The sequence below is a fragment of the Triticum aestivum genome, chromosome 3D, assembly GCF_018294505.1.
Source record: "Triticum aestivum cultivar Chinese Spring chromosome 3D, IWGSC CS RefSeq v2.1, whole genome shotgun sequence".
In the NCBI taxonomy this organism is placed as follows: domain Eukaryota; kingdom Viridiplantae; phylum Streptophyta; class Magnoliopsida; order Poales; family Poaceae; genus Triticum; species Triticum aestivum.
The window spans coordinates 12,793,867-12,808,713 of NC_057802.1; the positions used below are offsets into that span (position 1 = coordinate 12,793,867).

A 14,847-nucleotide genomic window follows, 5' to 3' on the forward strand; every position below is an offset into this window, starting at 1 on the left:
GTTGGTGCCTTGGTGAAAGATGAAAAGATATGCGTCAGATTTGGATTCAACGAACACAATCGATCACGCAAAGGAGGCAAAGCGTTGACACCAAGCACGTGGAGCTTGTTTTAGACCATATAGGGATTTAAGGAGACGACACACATCACTAGGGTGACATGGATCGACGAAGCCGGAGGGTTGTTGGATATAAACAACTTCATCAAGATGACCATGGAAGAAGGCATTTTTAACATCTAGCTGATGGATCGGCCAGGATGGAGAGATAGCTAGAGAGACGACAATGCGGATAGTTGCAGCTTTAACAACAGGGCTGAACGTTTCATCAAATCAACACCCGGTTGTTGAGAAAAGCCGCGAACCACCCAACGAGTTCTGTGACGAGCGAGAGAGCCATCGACATGATATTTCTGGCAAAAAAAATTATTTACCGCTCACATTGTTCGCACTGGGAGGAGCAGGGACAAGTGTCCATGTTTGATTCAGAGTGAGAGCATGAAATTCTTCTTTCATCGTGTGATACCAGTTAGTATCACACAAGGCTATAAGATAGTTGTGTGCGATAGGAGAAGATGCAATCAGGGCGGAGCCAGGATTTGGGTATGGGGGGGGGGGGCAAGCTAACTTGATAAAAATACGGTGTAAAAAACAATCAAATAAAATAAGGTTGAGAACCTGCATATCAGTGTCGTTAACAATTTTAGTAGGTTGCGAACTCGAAGCAAAAAAAAAACAAATTAATCTTGATGGTGTTTCGCAGTGCTTTTTCTGCTCATAACTGCTGAATTTCAATCTTAGAATTAGCTATAGTGTACAAGTTGGACATATAAATTTTTGGCATAACAAACAGATAGGAACTCGTATAAGATTATTTGCATCATGATAATTTATAAGACACATAGAAGATATGAACTCTTCATAGCATCTTACGTCACGCAACCAAACAAGCAAAATCTGCTGTATAATTTCGACACCGACACCAGATGAGAATTGAAAGAGATTAGAAGTTTGTGATGTGTTAACCTTGGCTAGTTCGTTGGCTGGAGTAGCAAATTAGGCTGCATCGCTGCCTCGCCGTATGAATCAGATGGGCTAGTTTGTGATGTAAATGGGCTGTTACATGGGCTTTTACACGTTGAGAACTTCAGTTAGGGGGTGGGGGGGCCAAGTACGTGTGTACATGCGATTGGATCTCTAGTGACATATGTGTGTTCCAAATTCGCTCGATCGTTTGGGGGGGGGGGGGGGGGGGGGGGCTGGCCCCTGCTCGTCCCCTGGCTCCGCCACTGGATGCAATATCGGAAAGATTAAGCCGGTCGATGGGTGGAGTAACTCGACCGGTAGTAGAGCGGGTATTATGTATGAGAATGGGTGGTGGTACGGGAGTAGGTGACGGTGAGCTGGGCGGGGTGGGCTGCATCGTGTGAGAGGAGGAGATACCCGAGGGTGGTGAGAGGAGTGTGGTGGTTGTTGTTGGTGGAGGAGATGTGCTGCAGCGAGGAGGTGTCGATGGGTGGCTGGTGAGCGCATGCATAGCGGGTGCATGCATAGACCATGGAGGAATAACAGGTGCATGCACAAATGGGTTGAACAAGCGGAAGTATAGGTTCGGGTGGGTGAAAAAAATTGGTACAACGTGGTGGAGGAGTTGTGGTTGGTGCGTAAGGAAAAGAGGATTCGTCGAAGACCACATAACGAGAGATGATGATCCGTCGTGTGCTCAAATCAAGACAACCATAGCCTTTATGCATGTTGGATAGCCAAGTAAGATACATTTGAAGGAGCGGGGAGATAGTTTGTTGGGAGAGGTAGATGTGGTCTTAGGCTCTGATACCATGTAAAAGTATAAACGACCGGGTGGCTTAATCCTGGCCTCAGCGAGCCTGTTCGTATATTTATATTTTAAGGGATTTATAGAATTTGTTTACAACACAACTGCATAGGTAGATATAGAAACTATCTATTAGGTAGCAACTTCACGTGTACTCCAAGTTGATCACTAGGACGCGAAGCCGGCTGATGATATGTCTCTAAAACCCCGTTTTAAATAAATAAATAAATAATTCGGAGCTCATTTGAATGGTATGTTGAACGAAATTACGTTCTGGCCTTTTTTGTGGCCGGTAAATCAGTTAATGCTTAGAAAATGATAAATCAAGTAAACGAGTACTCAAATTTGACCCTGAGGCTTCAAATGGTCTGCGTTAATCATAGGAAAAGTTTGAATTTGAATTGATTTATAAAAATTAACTTCAAAGTGGGAGGCGGCGGTTTCCGCTCGGAACCCTTACACTTCGATTTTGTGATTTACTCATCTATCTATTTGTACGTAACATCCTTCGTAAGAAAAGAATTGGTGACATCAGAAGTGAGGCACTGCTTTGTCTGCACTCCTTTGACGGGATTCTTAGACGGGACACACGAGGACGACATGCATCCGTGTTGTTGCCCCTCGCTTTGTCTGCAGGCTGCAGCACGAGCGTATATAAACTACTAGCTCGAACCTTGAGAAAGCAAGAAAAGCGCACAGGGCAGCAGGCTAGCTAGCTATAGCTGATAAACGCAAGCACCTCCAAATTTATCATGGCGAGCACTACCAATCCCGCGGTGATTTTCTGCATTATTCTAGTTTTCCTGCAGGTGTCTTGCACCGTTTCCCGGCGCCCCACGGAAGGCAAGTTTGAGCTTCAACAGAACGTCCCGGCCGTGATGACGGTGAACGGCTTCCAGGAAGGAGAGGGGGGCGGCGGGCCGGCGGCGTGCGACGGCCAGTACCACAGCGACGACGAGTTCGTGGTGTCGCTGTCCTCGGAGTGGTTCGCGGGCGGGGCCCGGTGCGGCAGGGTAATCCGCATCGTCGACCCTTCCAATTACGGCATAAACGCCAAGGTCGTCGACGAGTGCGCCGGCTGCGACAACGAAGTGGGCGCCTCATCCCATATCTGGAAGAACTTCGATCTTGACACCAGCCTCGGTCAGGTGGACATGAAATGGTCGGACCTCGACTTCTAAGTTCTAACTCAAACATGAATGCATGGTGTGGGTCGATCGTTCAGCTCCGGTTCACGGTGGATCCCTTAATGTGTCAGCGTCGTTTGCTGTTTGCCCGGCCGTCTAGGCGTCTACGAGGCAGAAGTAGCTAAATAATAATGTGATAAACTACATGCGTACATGCATGCATGGTATATGTGGGTAATTTCTACAGTACTTATTTGTGAGCGTTAAATAAAGTAAGTTTGTAAGTGTGCAAGTCATTAAAGAGCACTTGTCGAGGTTAACAAGCTGACCCGTCCCTTGAGCATATGAATTAATAACTTGTTGCACGCGTACAGCTTGATCCACCTCTGCCTTGAAGAATAGAAGTGTATCATCGACGAAGAGCAAATGTGATATTCCAGGGGCACTACGGCACACTTTCAATGAAACTATCTGACTATTATTGATCTCTCTTTGGAGCAGCGCAGACAATCCATCTGCCACAAATAGGAATAAAAAGGGAGATAGGGGATCTCCTTGGCGCAGACCACGGGCCGGGAGGAATGAATCCAGCAAGGTTTCATTAAGTTTGACAGAATAACTCACCGAGGTCACACATGACATGATCCACTCGATCCACCGGTGAGCGAAACCTAGAACTTTCATCGCATTCTCCAAGAAACCCCAGTCCACACGGTCATACGCCTTTGAGAGGTCAATCTTATATGCCCGGCTGATGTTCAGGAAGGAATTAAAGTAGCGTTGCAGGTCACCCAGGTGGAGTTTGAGCCTAAGTATCTAGGCTTGCCCACACCGGAGGGGAGAATAACTCGAGGTAAATTCCAAAGCATACAAGAGGAAATGGTGAAAAGGATAGTGTTATGGGGCGAGGGCCCTCAGGGAGGGAAAGAAGTGCTAATTAAGGCAGTCACCCAAGCACTTCCCACGTTTCTAATGGGTGTTTTCAAGCTTCCTGACGGCTTATGCGAGGATTTAACAAAGATGATACGGAACTTTTGGTGGGGGGGGGGGGGGGGGCACAGGGACAGCGGCTAAGGGCCAAATCACATGGAGGCATGGGATTCCGAGATATGAAACTTTTTAATCAAGCGCTGCTAGCCAAGCAGGCATGGAGGCTAATTGAGAAACCCCAGAGCTTATGTGCGCAGGTGCTCAAGGCAAAATACTATCCTAACTGGTTCTTGGTCGATACGGTCTTCACCGGCAATGCGTCCTCAACTTGGGAAACCATTGAGTATAGGCTAGAGCTCCGTAAGAAAGGGATTATCTGGCGTATCGGTAACGGCTCCCAAGTCCGTATATGGCGTGATCCTTGGATCCCTCGTGATCAGTCCAGGCGACCAATGACTCCGAAGCGACGCTGCCGTCTCAAGTGGGTTTCTGATCTCCTCAATACGGATGGTACATGGAACAATGACCTCCTGCGGCAGCATTTTTATCAGCCAGATATATATAGCATCCTTCAGATCAAGACTTCGAACAGGCTAGAAGCTGACTTCCTTGCGTGGCATCCGGACAAACATGGCTGCTTTTCTGTATCGAGCGCCTATTACCTGGGGCTTCACGAACGCATGGAGGCGCAGGGCTGTGGTGCGTTGAGTATTCAGCCGGACGGACGGTGGCCAGTCTGGGACCTAATCCGGAAAAACGGGGCACCAGCTAAAGTACGTGTATTTGCATGGAGCGCTGCTCGTGAGTCCCTAGTGAAGGAAATATGCCCTAGAGGCAATAATAAAGTTATTATTTTTCCTTATTTCATGATAAATGTTTATTATTCATGCTAGAATTGTATTAACCGGAAACTTGATACATGTGTGAATACATAGACAAACAGAGTGTCACTAGTATGCCTCTACTTGACTAGCTCGTTGAATCAAAGATGGTTAAGTTTCCTAGCCATAGACATGAGTTGTCATTTGATTAACGGGATCACATCATTAGAGAATGATGTGATTGACTTGACCCATTGCGTTAGCTTAGCACTTGATTGTTTAGTATGTTGCTATTGCTTTTTTCATGACTTATACATGTTCCTATGACTATGAGATTATGCAACTCCCGAATACCGGAGGAACACTTTGTGTGCTACCAAACGTCACAACGTAACTGGGTGATTATAAAGGTGCTCTACAGGTGTCTCCAATGGTACTTGTTGAGTTGGCATAGATCGAGATTAGGATTTGTCACTCCGATTGCCGGAGAGGTATCTCTGGGCCATCTCGGTAATGCACATCACTATAAGCCTTGCAAGCAATGTGCCTAATGAGTTAGTTGCGGGATGATGCATTACGGAACGAGTAAAGAGACTTGCCGGTAACGAGATTGAACTAGGTATTGAGATACCGACGATCGAATCTCGGGCAAGTAACATACCGACGACAAAGGGAACAACGTATGTTGTTATGCGGTTTGACCGATAAAGATCTTCATAGAATATGTGGGAGCCAATATGAGCATCCAGGTTCCGCTATTGGTTATTGAGCGGAGACGTGTCTCGTTCATGTCTACACAGTTCTCGAACCCGTAGGGTCCGCACGCTTAAAGTTCGTTGACGATCGGTATTATGAGTTTATGTGATTTGATGTACCGAATGTAGTTCGGAGTCCCGGATGAGATCGGGGACATGACGAGCAGTCTCGAAATGGTCGAGATGTAAAGATCGATATATTGGACGACTATATTCGGACATCGGAAAGGTTCAGAGTGATTCGGGTATTTTTCGGAGTACCGGAGAGTTACGGGAATTCGCCGGGGAGTATATGGGCCTTATTGGGCTTTAGGGGAAAGAGAGAGGGGAGGCTGCGCGCCCCCCAAGGCTTAGTCCGAATTGGACTAGGGGAGGGGCAGCGCCCCCTCCTTCCTTCTCTTCTCTTTTCCCTTTCCTTCTCTCCTGCTCCTACTACTTGGAAGGGCTCCTAGTTCTACTAGAAAGGAGGAATCCTACTCCCGGTGGTAGTAGGACTTCCCTAGGGCGCGCCATAGAGAGGGCCGGCCCTCCCCCTCCTCCACTCCTTTATATACGGGGGAAGGGGGCACCCCATAGACACAACAATTGATCATTGATCTTTTAGCCGTGTGCGGTGCCCCCCTCCACCATAATCCACCTCGGTCATATCATAGCGGTGCTTAGGCGAAGACCTGCGTCGGTAGCATCATCATCACCGTCATCACGCCGTCGTGCTGACGGAACTCTCCCTCGAAGCTCTGCTGGATCGGAGTTCGTGGGACGTCATCGAGCTGAACGTGTGCTGAACTCGGAGGTGCCGTACGTTCGGTACTTGGATCGGTTGGATCATGAAGACGTACGACTACACCAACCGCGTTGTTCTAAGGCTTCCGCTTTCAGTCTACGAGGGTACATGGACAACACTCTCCCCTTTCGTTGCTATGCATCACCATGATCTTGCGTGTGCGTAGGATTTTTTTGAAATTACTACGTTCCCAACAGTGGTATCAGAGCCAGGTTTATGCGTAGATGTTATATGCACGAGTAGAACACAAGTGAGTTGTGGGCGATACAAGTCATACTGCTTATCAGCATGTCATACTTTGGTTCGGCGATATTGTTGGATGAAGCGGCCTAGACCGACATTACGCGTACGCTTACGCGAGACTGGTTCTACCGACGTGCTTAGCACACAGGTGGCTGGCGGGTGTCAGTTTCTCCAACTTTAGTTGAACCGAGTGTGGCTACGCCCGGTCCTTGTGAAGGTTAAAACAACACTAACTTGACGAACTATCGTTGTGGTTTTGATGCGTAGGTAAGAACGGTTCTTGCTCAGTCTGTAGCAGCCACGTAAAACTTGCAACAACAAAGTAGAGGACGTCTAACTTGTTTTTGCAGGGCATGTTGTGATGTGATATGGTCAAGACGTGATGAGATATAAGTTGTTGTATGAGATGATCATGTTTTGTTGAAGTTATCGGCAACTGGCAGAAGCCTTATGGTTGTCTCTTTATTGCATAAGATGCAAGCGCCAAATAATTGCTTTACTTTATCGCTATGCGATAGCAATAGTTGCAAGAGCAATAGTTGGCGAGGCGACCATGTGACGACACATTGATATAGATCAAGATGATGGAGATCATGGTGTCATGCCGGTGACGATGGAGATCATGACGACGCTTTGGAGATGGAGATCAAAGGCATAAGATGATGATGGCCATATCATGTCACATATTTTGATTGCATGTGATGTTTATCTTTTATACATCTTATTTTGCTTAGTTCGGCGGTAGCTTTATAAGATGATCCCTTACTAAAATTTCAAGGTATAAGTGTTCTCCCTGAGTATGCACCGTTGCGACAGTTCTTCGTGCTGAGACACCACGTGATGATCGGGTGTGATAAGCTCTACGTTCACATCCAACGGGTGTAAGCCAGTTTTGCACACGCAGAATACTCGGGTTAAACTTGACGAGCCTAGCATATGCAGATATGGCCTCGGAACACTTGAGACCGAAAGGTCGAGCGTGAATCATACAGTAGATATGATCAACATAGTGATGTTCATCATTGAAAACTACTCCATCTCACGTGATGATCGGACATGGTTTAGTTGATTTGGATCACGTGATCACTTAGATGATTAGATGGATGTCTATCTAAGTGGGAGTTCTTAAATAATATGATTAATTGAACTTTAAATTTATTATGAACTTAGTCCTGATAGTATTAGCATATCTATGTTGTAGATCAATAGCTCGAGTTTAGCTCCCCTATTTTATTTTTGATATGTTACTAGAGAAAACTAAGTTGAAAGATGTTAGTAGCAATGATGCGGATTGGATCTGTGATCTGAGGATTATCCTCATTGCTGCACAGAAGAATTTTGTCCCTGATGCACCGCTAGGTGACAGACCGATTGCAGGAACGGATGCAGACGTTATGAACGTTTGGCAAGCTCGATATGATGAGTACTTGATAGTTTAGTGCACCATGCTTTACGGCTTAGAATCGGGGCTTCAAAGACGTTTTTAACGCCACGGAGCATATGAGATGTTCCAAGAGTTGAAATTAGTATTTCAGACTCATGCCCAAGCACTTTGCCTACAAGATGGAGGAGAATTGCTCAGCTACTGAGCATGTGCTCAGAATGTCTGAGTACTACAATCACTTGAATCAAGTGGGAGTTAATCCTCCAGATAAGATAGTGATTGACAGAGTTCTCTAGTCACTATCACCAAGTTACTAGAACTTCGTGATGAACTATAATATGCAAGGGATAATGGAAACGATTCCCAAGCTCTTCGTGATGCTGAAATCGACGAAGGTAGAAATCAAGAAAAGCATCAAGTGTTGATGGTTGACAAGACCACTAGTTTCAAGTAAAGGGCAAAGGGAAGAAGGGGAACTTCAAGAAGAACGGCAAGCAAGTTGCTGCTCAAGTGAAGAAGCCCAAGTCTGGACCTAAGCCTGAGACTAAGTGCTTCTACTGCAAAGGGACTGGTCACTAGAAGCAGAACTGCCCAAGTATTTGGTGGATAAGAAGGATGGCAAAGTGAACGAAGGTATATTTGATATACATGTTATTGATGTGTACTTTACTAGTGTTATAGCAACCCCTCAGTATTTGATACTAGTTCAGTTGCTAAGATTAGTAACTCGAAACGGGAGTTGCAGAATGAACAGAGACTAGTTAAGGGTGAAGTGACGATGTGTGTTGGAAGCGGTTCCAAGATTGATATGATCATCATCGCACAGTCCCTATACTTTCGGGATTAGTGTTGAACCTAAATAAATGTTATTTGGTGTTTGCGTTGAGCATGAATATGATTTGATCATGTTTATTGCAATATGGTTATTCATTTAAAGTCAGAGAATAATTGTTGTTCTGTTTACATGAATAAAATCTTCAATGGTCATACACCCAAGGTGATTGGTTTATTGAATATCGATCGTAGTGATACACATATTCATAATATTGAAGCCAAAAGATGCAAAGTTAATAATGATAGTGCAACTTATTTGTGGCACTGCCGTTTAGGTCATATTGCTGTAAAGCGCATGAAGAAAATCCATGCTGATGGGCTTTTGGAATCACTTGATTATGAATCAGTTGATGCTTGTGAACCATGCCTCATGGGCAAGATGACTAACACTCCGTTCTCCGGAACAACGGAGCGAGCAACAGACTTGTTGGAAATAATACATACTGATGTATGCAGTCCGATGAGTGTTGAGGCTCACAGCAGGTATCGTTATTTTCCAACCTTCACAGATGATTTGAGCAGATATGGGTATATTGATGTCTACTACGCAACCTTCTTCTTGTAGACGTTGTTGAGCCTCCAAGTGCAGAGGTCTGTAAGACAGTAGCAAATTTCCCTCAAGTGGATGACCTAAGGTTTATCAATCCGTGGGAGGCGTAGGATGAAGATGGTCTCTCTCAAACAACCCTTCAACCAAATAACAAAGAGTCTCTTGTGTCCCCAACACACCCAATACAATGGTAAATTGTATAGTTGCACTAGTTCGGCGAAGAGATGGTGATACAAGTGCAATATGGATGGTAGATATAGGTTTTTGTAATCTGAAAATATAAAAACAGCAAGGTAACAAGTGGTAAAAGTGAGCGTAAACGGTATTGCAATGATAGGAAACAAGGCCTAGGGTTCATACACTACTAGGAAAAGGCCTACTAGTGGCGCACCAGTTTTGCCTACTAATGGCGCACTACTGATGCGCCACTAGCACCACGCCACTAGTATTTTTTACTAATGGCGCACCACTGGTGCGCCATTAGTATCTGGTATACTAATGGCGCACCAGGCAGTGCGCCATTAGTATAGGCCACGGTGCGCCATTAGTATGCCTCCCAGGGGGCCATATTTACCCATGTGTTTTTTCATACTAATGGCGCACTGCGGGGTGATGCGCCATTAGTATCCTTTGGCATACTAATGGCGCACGTCGGGATGATGCGCCATTAGTATCCTTTGGCATACTAATGGCGCACGTTTGTGTGATGCGCCAGTAGTATCATTTGGCATACTAATGGCGCACGTTGGGGTGATGCGCCATTAGTACGTATATTAGGGATTATTTTTTTCTTTTCTGATATTTGCACAGATTACAAAATATATTATTGGACAGAATATAAACAGCACCACACAGCAACAACAGATTCATCGAATACAATAGAAGATTAGTCTCCGAATACAATTCATCATATTAGTCTCCGAATTCAAAAGACCGAACAAAGATAGAATATTACAAGTCTCGAGGCCGCGAGTAGCGAGTTTGTCTTCACATTACAAGTCGATATCGATCATCTAAACTACCATCACATAGAAGAGAGCTGCGGTCATCACGATGAGCATCATCGCAATGAAACTGGTCTTCATCCGGTTCCTCCAACGCTCCCTCCTCTCTCCCGCTAGATAGCGCGCGTATCTAGATTCCGCCTCCGCCCTGGTGGTGTACCCTTTGTAACTGTTACCGCTAAAACGGTGAACCTGTCTCCGACACTCCTCCCAGTCGTCGTAGACTCCGGGAACCTTACCCTTGTACACGACATACGACGGCATCTCTATGCACTAGCCAAACAACAGACAATACATAAGCAATATATAAGTATGTAACAAAAGGATCGGAAGAGAAAAGCAAGACATTAATAGCACGATTCATGGTCCTACTAATAAATAGCATCGATTACATCTAAGTTGAACGACTGTCCAAACCAAAGAGACATACAAGTTCATTAAAGTTTAATTACAACATGAGCTAATCAATGTTTCAGAACTACACATAGCATCACTACTTTGACTCGACTCATGGGACCGGAGCGTGGATGAAGCCGCCGTCTGTCGTGATGGTCATGAAGTCGCGGGCGTTGTCAGCCTGCATTTGTAGCGTTGTGTCTATCTCACTATTGGACGGTTGAAATTTGAGGTAGAACTGCCCCGAGGTACGAAGGACATCTTGATGGATGATTTCTGCAAACTCCGACTGGATGCGAAAGAATTCTTGTCGGATGTCCGCGTCCTGGATTGCCGCCAAGCTTGCGGCCCAATCTTTGAGATTATTTGGTAGCAGAAGGTGATTATGGTCCCGTACGATCGCCCGCATGTGATGGAGGGCGTAGTAGGCATCCTTCTGACCGCCAGGCGGCTGCTTGACGCAGGGAAACGTCGTATTGTGGGTGTCATCCCCGACCCCACTAGGGGTTGTGTAGTCAGGATCGGTGTCTTCCGCGGCATCGTCCCGATAGCGGTGAGGTTCTTCCTCCAGCTCCTAGGACAGCTCCCAGAATTGCTTGCCGCCCGAACCGCCGGCCTCATCGTTGTGGGCCATGTTTCGCTCTAAATAGGAAAAAAGTTTGGTCAAAAAGTTGGTTATTGTCAAGGAACAAGATCATGGTCTCATCAATTAGGGTTTGTCGACACCGAGAGCCATCCTAAAAGCTAAGCTTTTATCATTTAGGGTTTGTCCACGCCAAGGCACCCTAAAAGCCTAAGCTTTCATCATTTGGGCCTAATCACTTGGCTCTATTGCCACCTATGGTTTAATGCAGCAAGAATAAAGGGGCAATTGATCTTACTTAATTAAGTACTAAGATACCCCGGCCCATGCATTAGTCGCAAGTACCCCATATGTCCTATTTTTAGCAAAGTCATGCTAAAATTCACGGAAAATTTCAGCATGACCTTTGCTGAAAATAGGACATATGGAGTACCCGAATTTGCCAGAACGGAAGTTAATCGACTTTCCGGCAAACTCAAGGGCCTCTCGGGGGACCTGCAAAATCATCACGACACGATGGTCGGAGACAAAACCCAGCAAACTAGCACCACAATGTGCCTCTACTTTCATATGGATGAAAAGGCCACAATGTGCCTCTACTAGCACCACAATCTTAGTTAACTTCTGGGGACATCATAAAGTTAACATCCGCCTGATTATTATGAGGACTTCACTGCCACTGTTTACTCAAACTTAAGTTAGTAATTAAAAATATAAAATAGGATAACCCAGTGACAGGACTGTTGGTTGATGTCATAAAAAAGTTGCTAGTCTCAACATGTTCTACAGTTGTTAAAATTATCTTACTGTATTTAGAACAAACTAACACGACAGAGTCTACTAATTCAGGTAGAAGCCATCATTCATTACAAATTTGAATATATGATATTCCAGAAAATAATCTGTCTACAAAATGAGATACATCCCGTTTGAACTACCAAAACTGTAACCAACGTTATTACCTAATTATGAAAGAAGTGCAGTACATATAAATTATTTCATCACTGAGAGGAGATAACCAAAAGTTTCCAAGCAATATGATTAAGAAAATGGGATTTAGGCATCCAAATGCCACAAAAGACCAAATCACATTTTTAAACCAAGTTACACAAAGAAAATGCACCTAAGCACCAAGAGGAACTGTTACAACTCCATAAGGTATATCCAAGTCATATGCAAGATTACTTCAAAATTGGAGAGCCATGTCGTTTCTACTGGACCTAAATAGAGCTAGCTGCTGGTGTTGAACAATAAACAGCCACACCACACACTAAGACAAGTAACTGAAATGACTCTCTTTGTATTGTAGTAGAAGAAGAAACAAGAGAGAGATGCAAGATAGTAGTATATATAGGTGAGTCAACCTATTATTCTAGGCAGCTGCCTTGCTGGTGATTCGGTGTCGTCGCAACTGGATCCCTCCCACTTGACCTGCGATCTTCTACAAGGAAAAAGTAGCAGCTCAGTCAACCACCATATAATTATACAAGGAAAAAATGTTACTTGGCACAAGTGTAAACGAGAAGCTTGAGGTAGCAGCAGATTGAAGTGATAAAGTGCAAAGGAGAAGCTTGAGCTAGTAAACAATTTCTGAATGTTATAAAGTGGGGAAAGTAAAATAAAATTCATGACTAGTCATGGCAGTAGAAAAGAGATGAGATTTCACAAAACCAGAGCCAAGCATAGTCCAGAATGTCAAATTTTCAGTTAGTTAATTATTACAGTCCTTTGCTAAAAGAGATGATCCGTCCAAGAAATTTAATACTAGATGCATGCAGTTTGTTGATGATCTTTTAGTGAATGACTAACAACAAGTACCCGAGCTTGCCCAAGAAAGATTAGATTCAGAAGTGTTGGCTGCTGCTAGTGAATGGAGCTGACAGTTATACAATGTCAATTGACAGTAAGTAGAGTGAGATGATCAAACGTTTGTGCTGAATAGCAGTGGCAGTGTAATGTTAACTAAATACAGTTGGCAGTGTATAGAGTGTTAATTGACAGTGGCTTGTCCTGGATATAACTCATTTTCTAGGTTTACCTTGGGTAGATAGCCCATGAATGCGGAACCGATACTTACATTCATGCCGTGAGATAAACTTATTTTCAGGTATAAACCATGGACAATTACCCGATGATACAGTGCATTTTTCTTCAGTGTATGTCCAGTGCATTTTTCTTCTTCTTTCGTTGAGTAGCATAAATTAGACCTATCATTGTGTAAGATGCAGGAGTACTTCTTATACTCTGTGGCATTGCCATACTTAGCATAGGTTCAGAAATGGGGACTAAAAAACAGTGATTTAATTCTCCAATTCAATTTTCATTTTCAAGTTTAAATTTGAATTTCAACAGTAGTGATTTTACACCCAGTTCAACAGTGATTTTACCTCGATTTCAACGGTAATCTCAGTAGCAGAGTCGGGGGCGGGGACTAAAAAAATCTTAACCCTAACAACATAGTGGAGCGCGTGGAAGACGAGGTGGGGCGGCGGGTAGACGGGCACCTTGGCGTGCAGGCACTCGAGGGCGGCGGGTAGACGGGAACCTCCCCGGAGAGCGCCTCCAGCCACGTGTCCTCCACGAGCAGCTCCGGACTCGGCGAGGCGGAGGTTGCGGCGCGCGAGGGCGAGGGCGAGGTTGGTGTCGGCCCTGCGGTGCTGCTCCGGCGAGAGTGGGGTGGGGTCGGAGGGGAGGAAGGGGAGGATGGGGAGAGGGAGGTGGCGGGGGCGTGGATTGGGAGCAGACGGAGAGGAACTGACACGAGGGAGAGGGACGAAGGGGAACTGGCGAGGGAGAAGGAGGAATTAGCTATAGGGGGAAACTTACTAATGGCGCACCCAGAAGCGGTGCGCCATTAGAATGTTTTTTTATATAGCAATGGCGCACCCACGATCGGTGCGCCATTAGTAAACTTTTTTTATATAGCAATGGCGCACCAGCCAGAGGTGCGCCATTAGTAATCTTTTTATTATTATTATTTTTTGTTGCATCTAATAATTTTTTAGAAAATGAATATGAATATGAAACAGTAATAATTTTTTATAAAAACAGTAATGATTTTTTAAAAATATAATCAAATTTGTTATTTGAAAATATTTATGAATATGAAAAAAATCATCAAATTTATTATTTGAAAATATAATCAAATTTGTTTTTTTTGCAATTTTAGTTGCATTCATTTGTGACGGTGGAGCGGGCCGGGGAGGGTGCGGGGGTGCTCGGCGCGAGGGGGACCGGATCTGGCGAGGTGGGATAGCGATCGAGATGGAGGGGGATCGAGATCGAGTGTCCATGAAATTTAAAAATATTCATGAGTTCAAAAAGTGCCCATGAAATACAATCGAGAAATGAAGGCTACAATTTAAATACAATCGATCTTAGCTAGCTATCTGTTCACAATCTTCTTGCCCTTATTTTTCGTAAATGGAGTTCTTCTCTTGAACGAACGTCCTTTAGGTAGGGTGGTCCTGCTTCTTCTTGTGGTGTATGCTGATACTTCATCGTCGTCGTCATGTTCCATCTTCGGGTCGCCGTACTTGTCGAAGTCTTGCTCATTGGCGACTCCATCCATTCCGATGATCTTCCTTTTGGCTCTCCTCACGACA

The 14,847-nt window shown here is 44.8% G+C and overlaps 1 protein-coding gene across 1 annotated transcript; it reads left to right on the top strand.

The window, feature by feature from the left end:
• The first annotated feature begins 2,583 nt into the window (after positions 1–2,583).
• LOC123073767 (putative ripening-related protein 7) lies at positions 2,584–3,012 on the top strand. The gene has a single exon (XM_044496805.1). It carries the CDS (start codon positions 2,584–2,586, stop codon positions 3,010–3,012), a length of 429 nt encoding a protein of 142 aa, XP_044352740.1.
• The last annotated feature ends 11,835 nt before the right edge of the window (positions 3,013–14,847 follow it).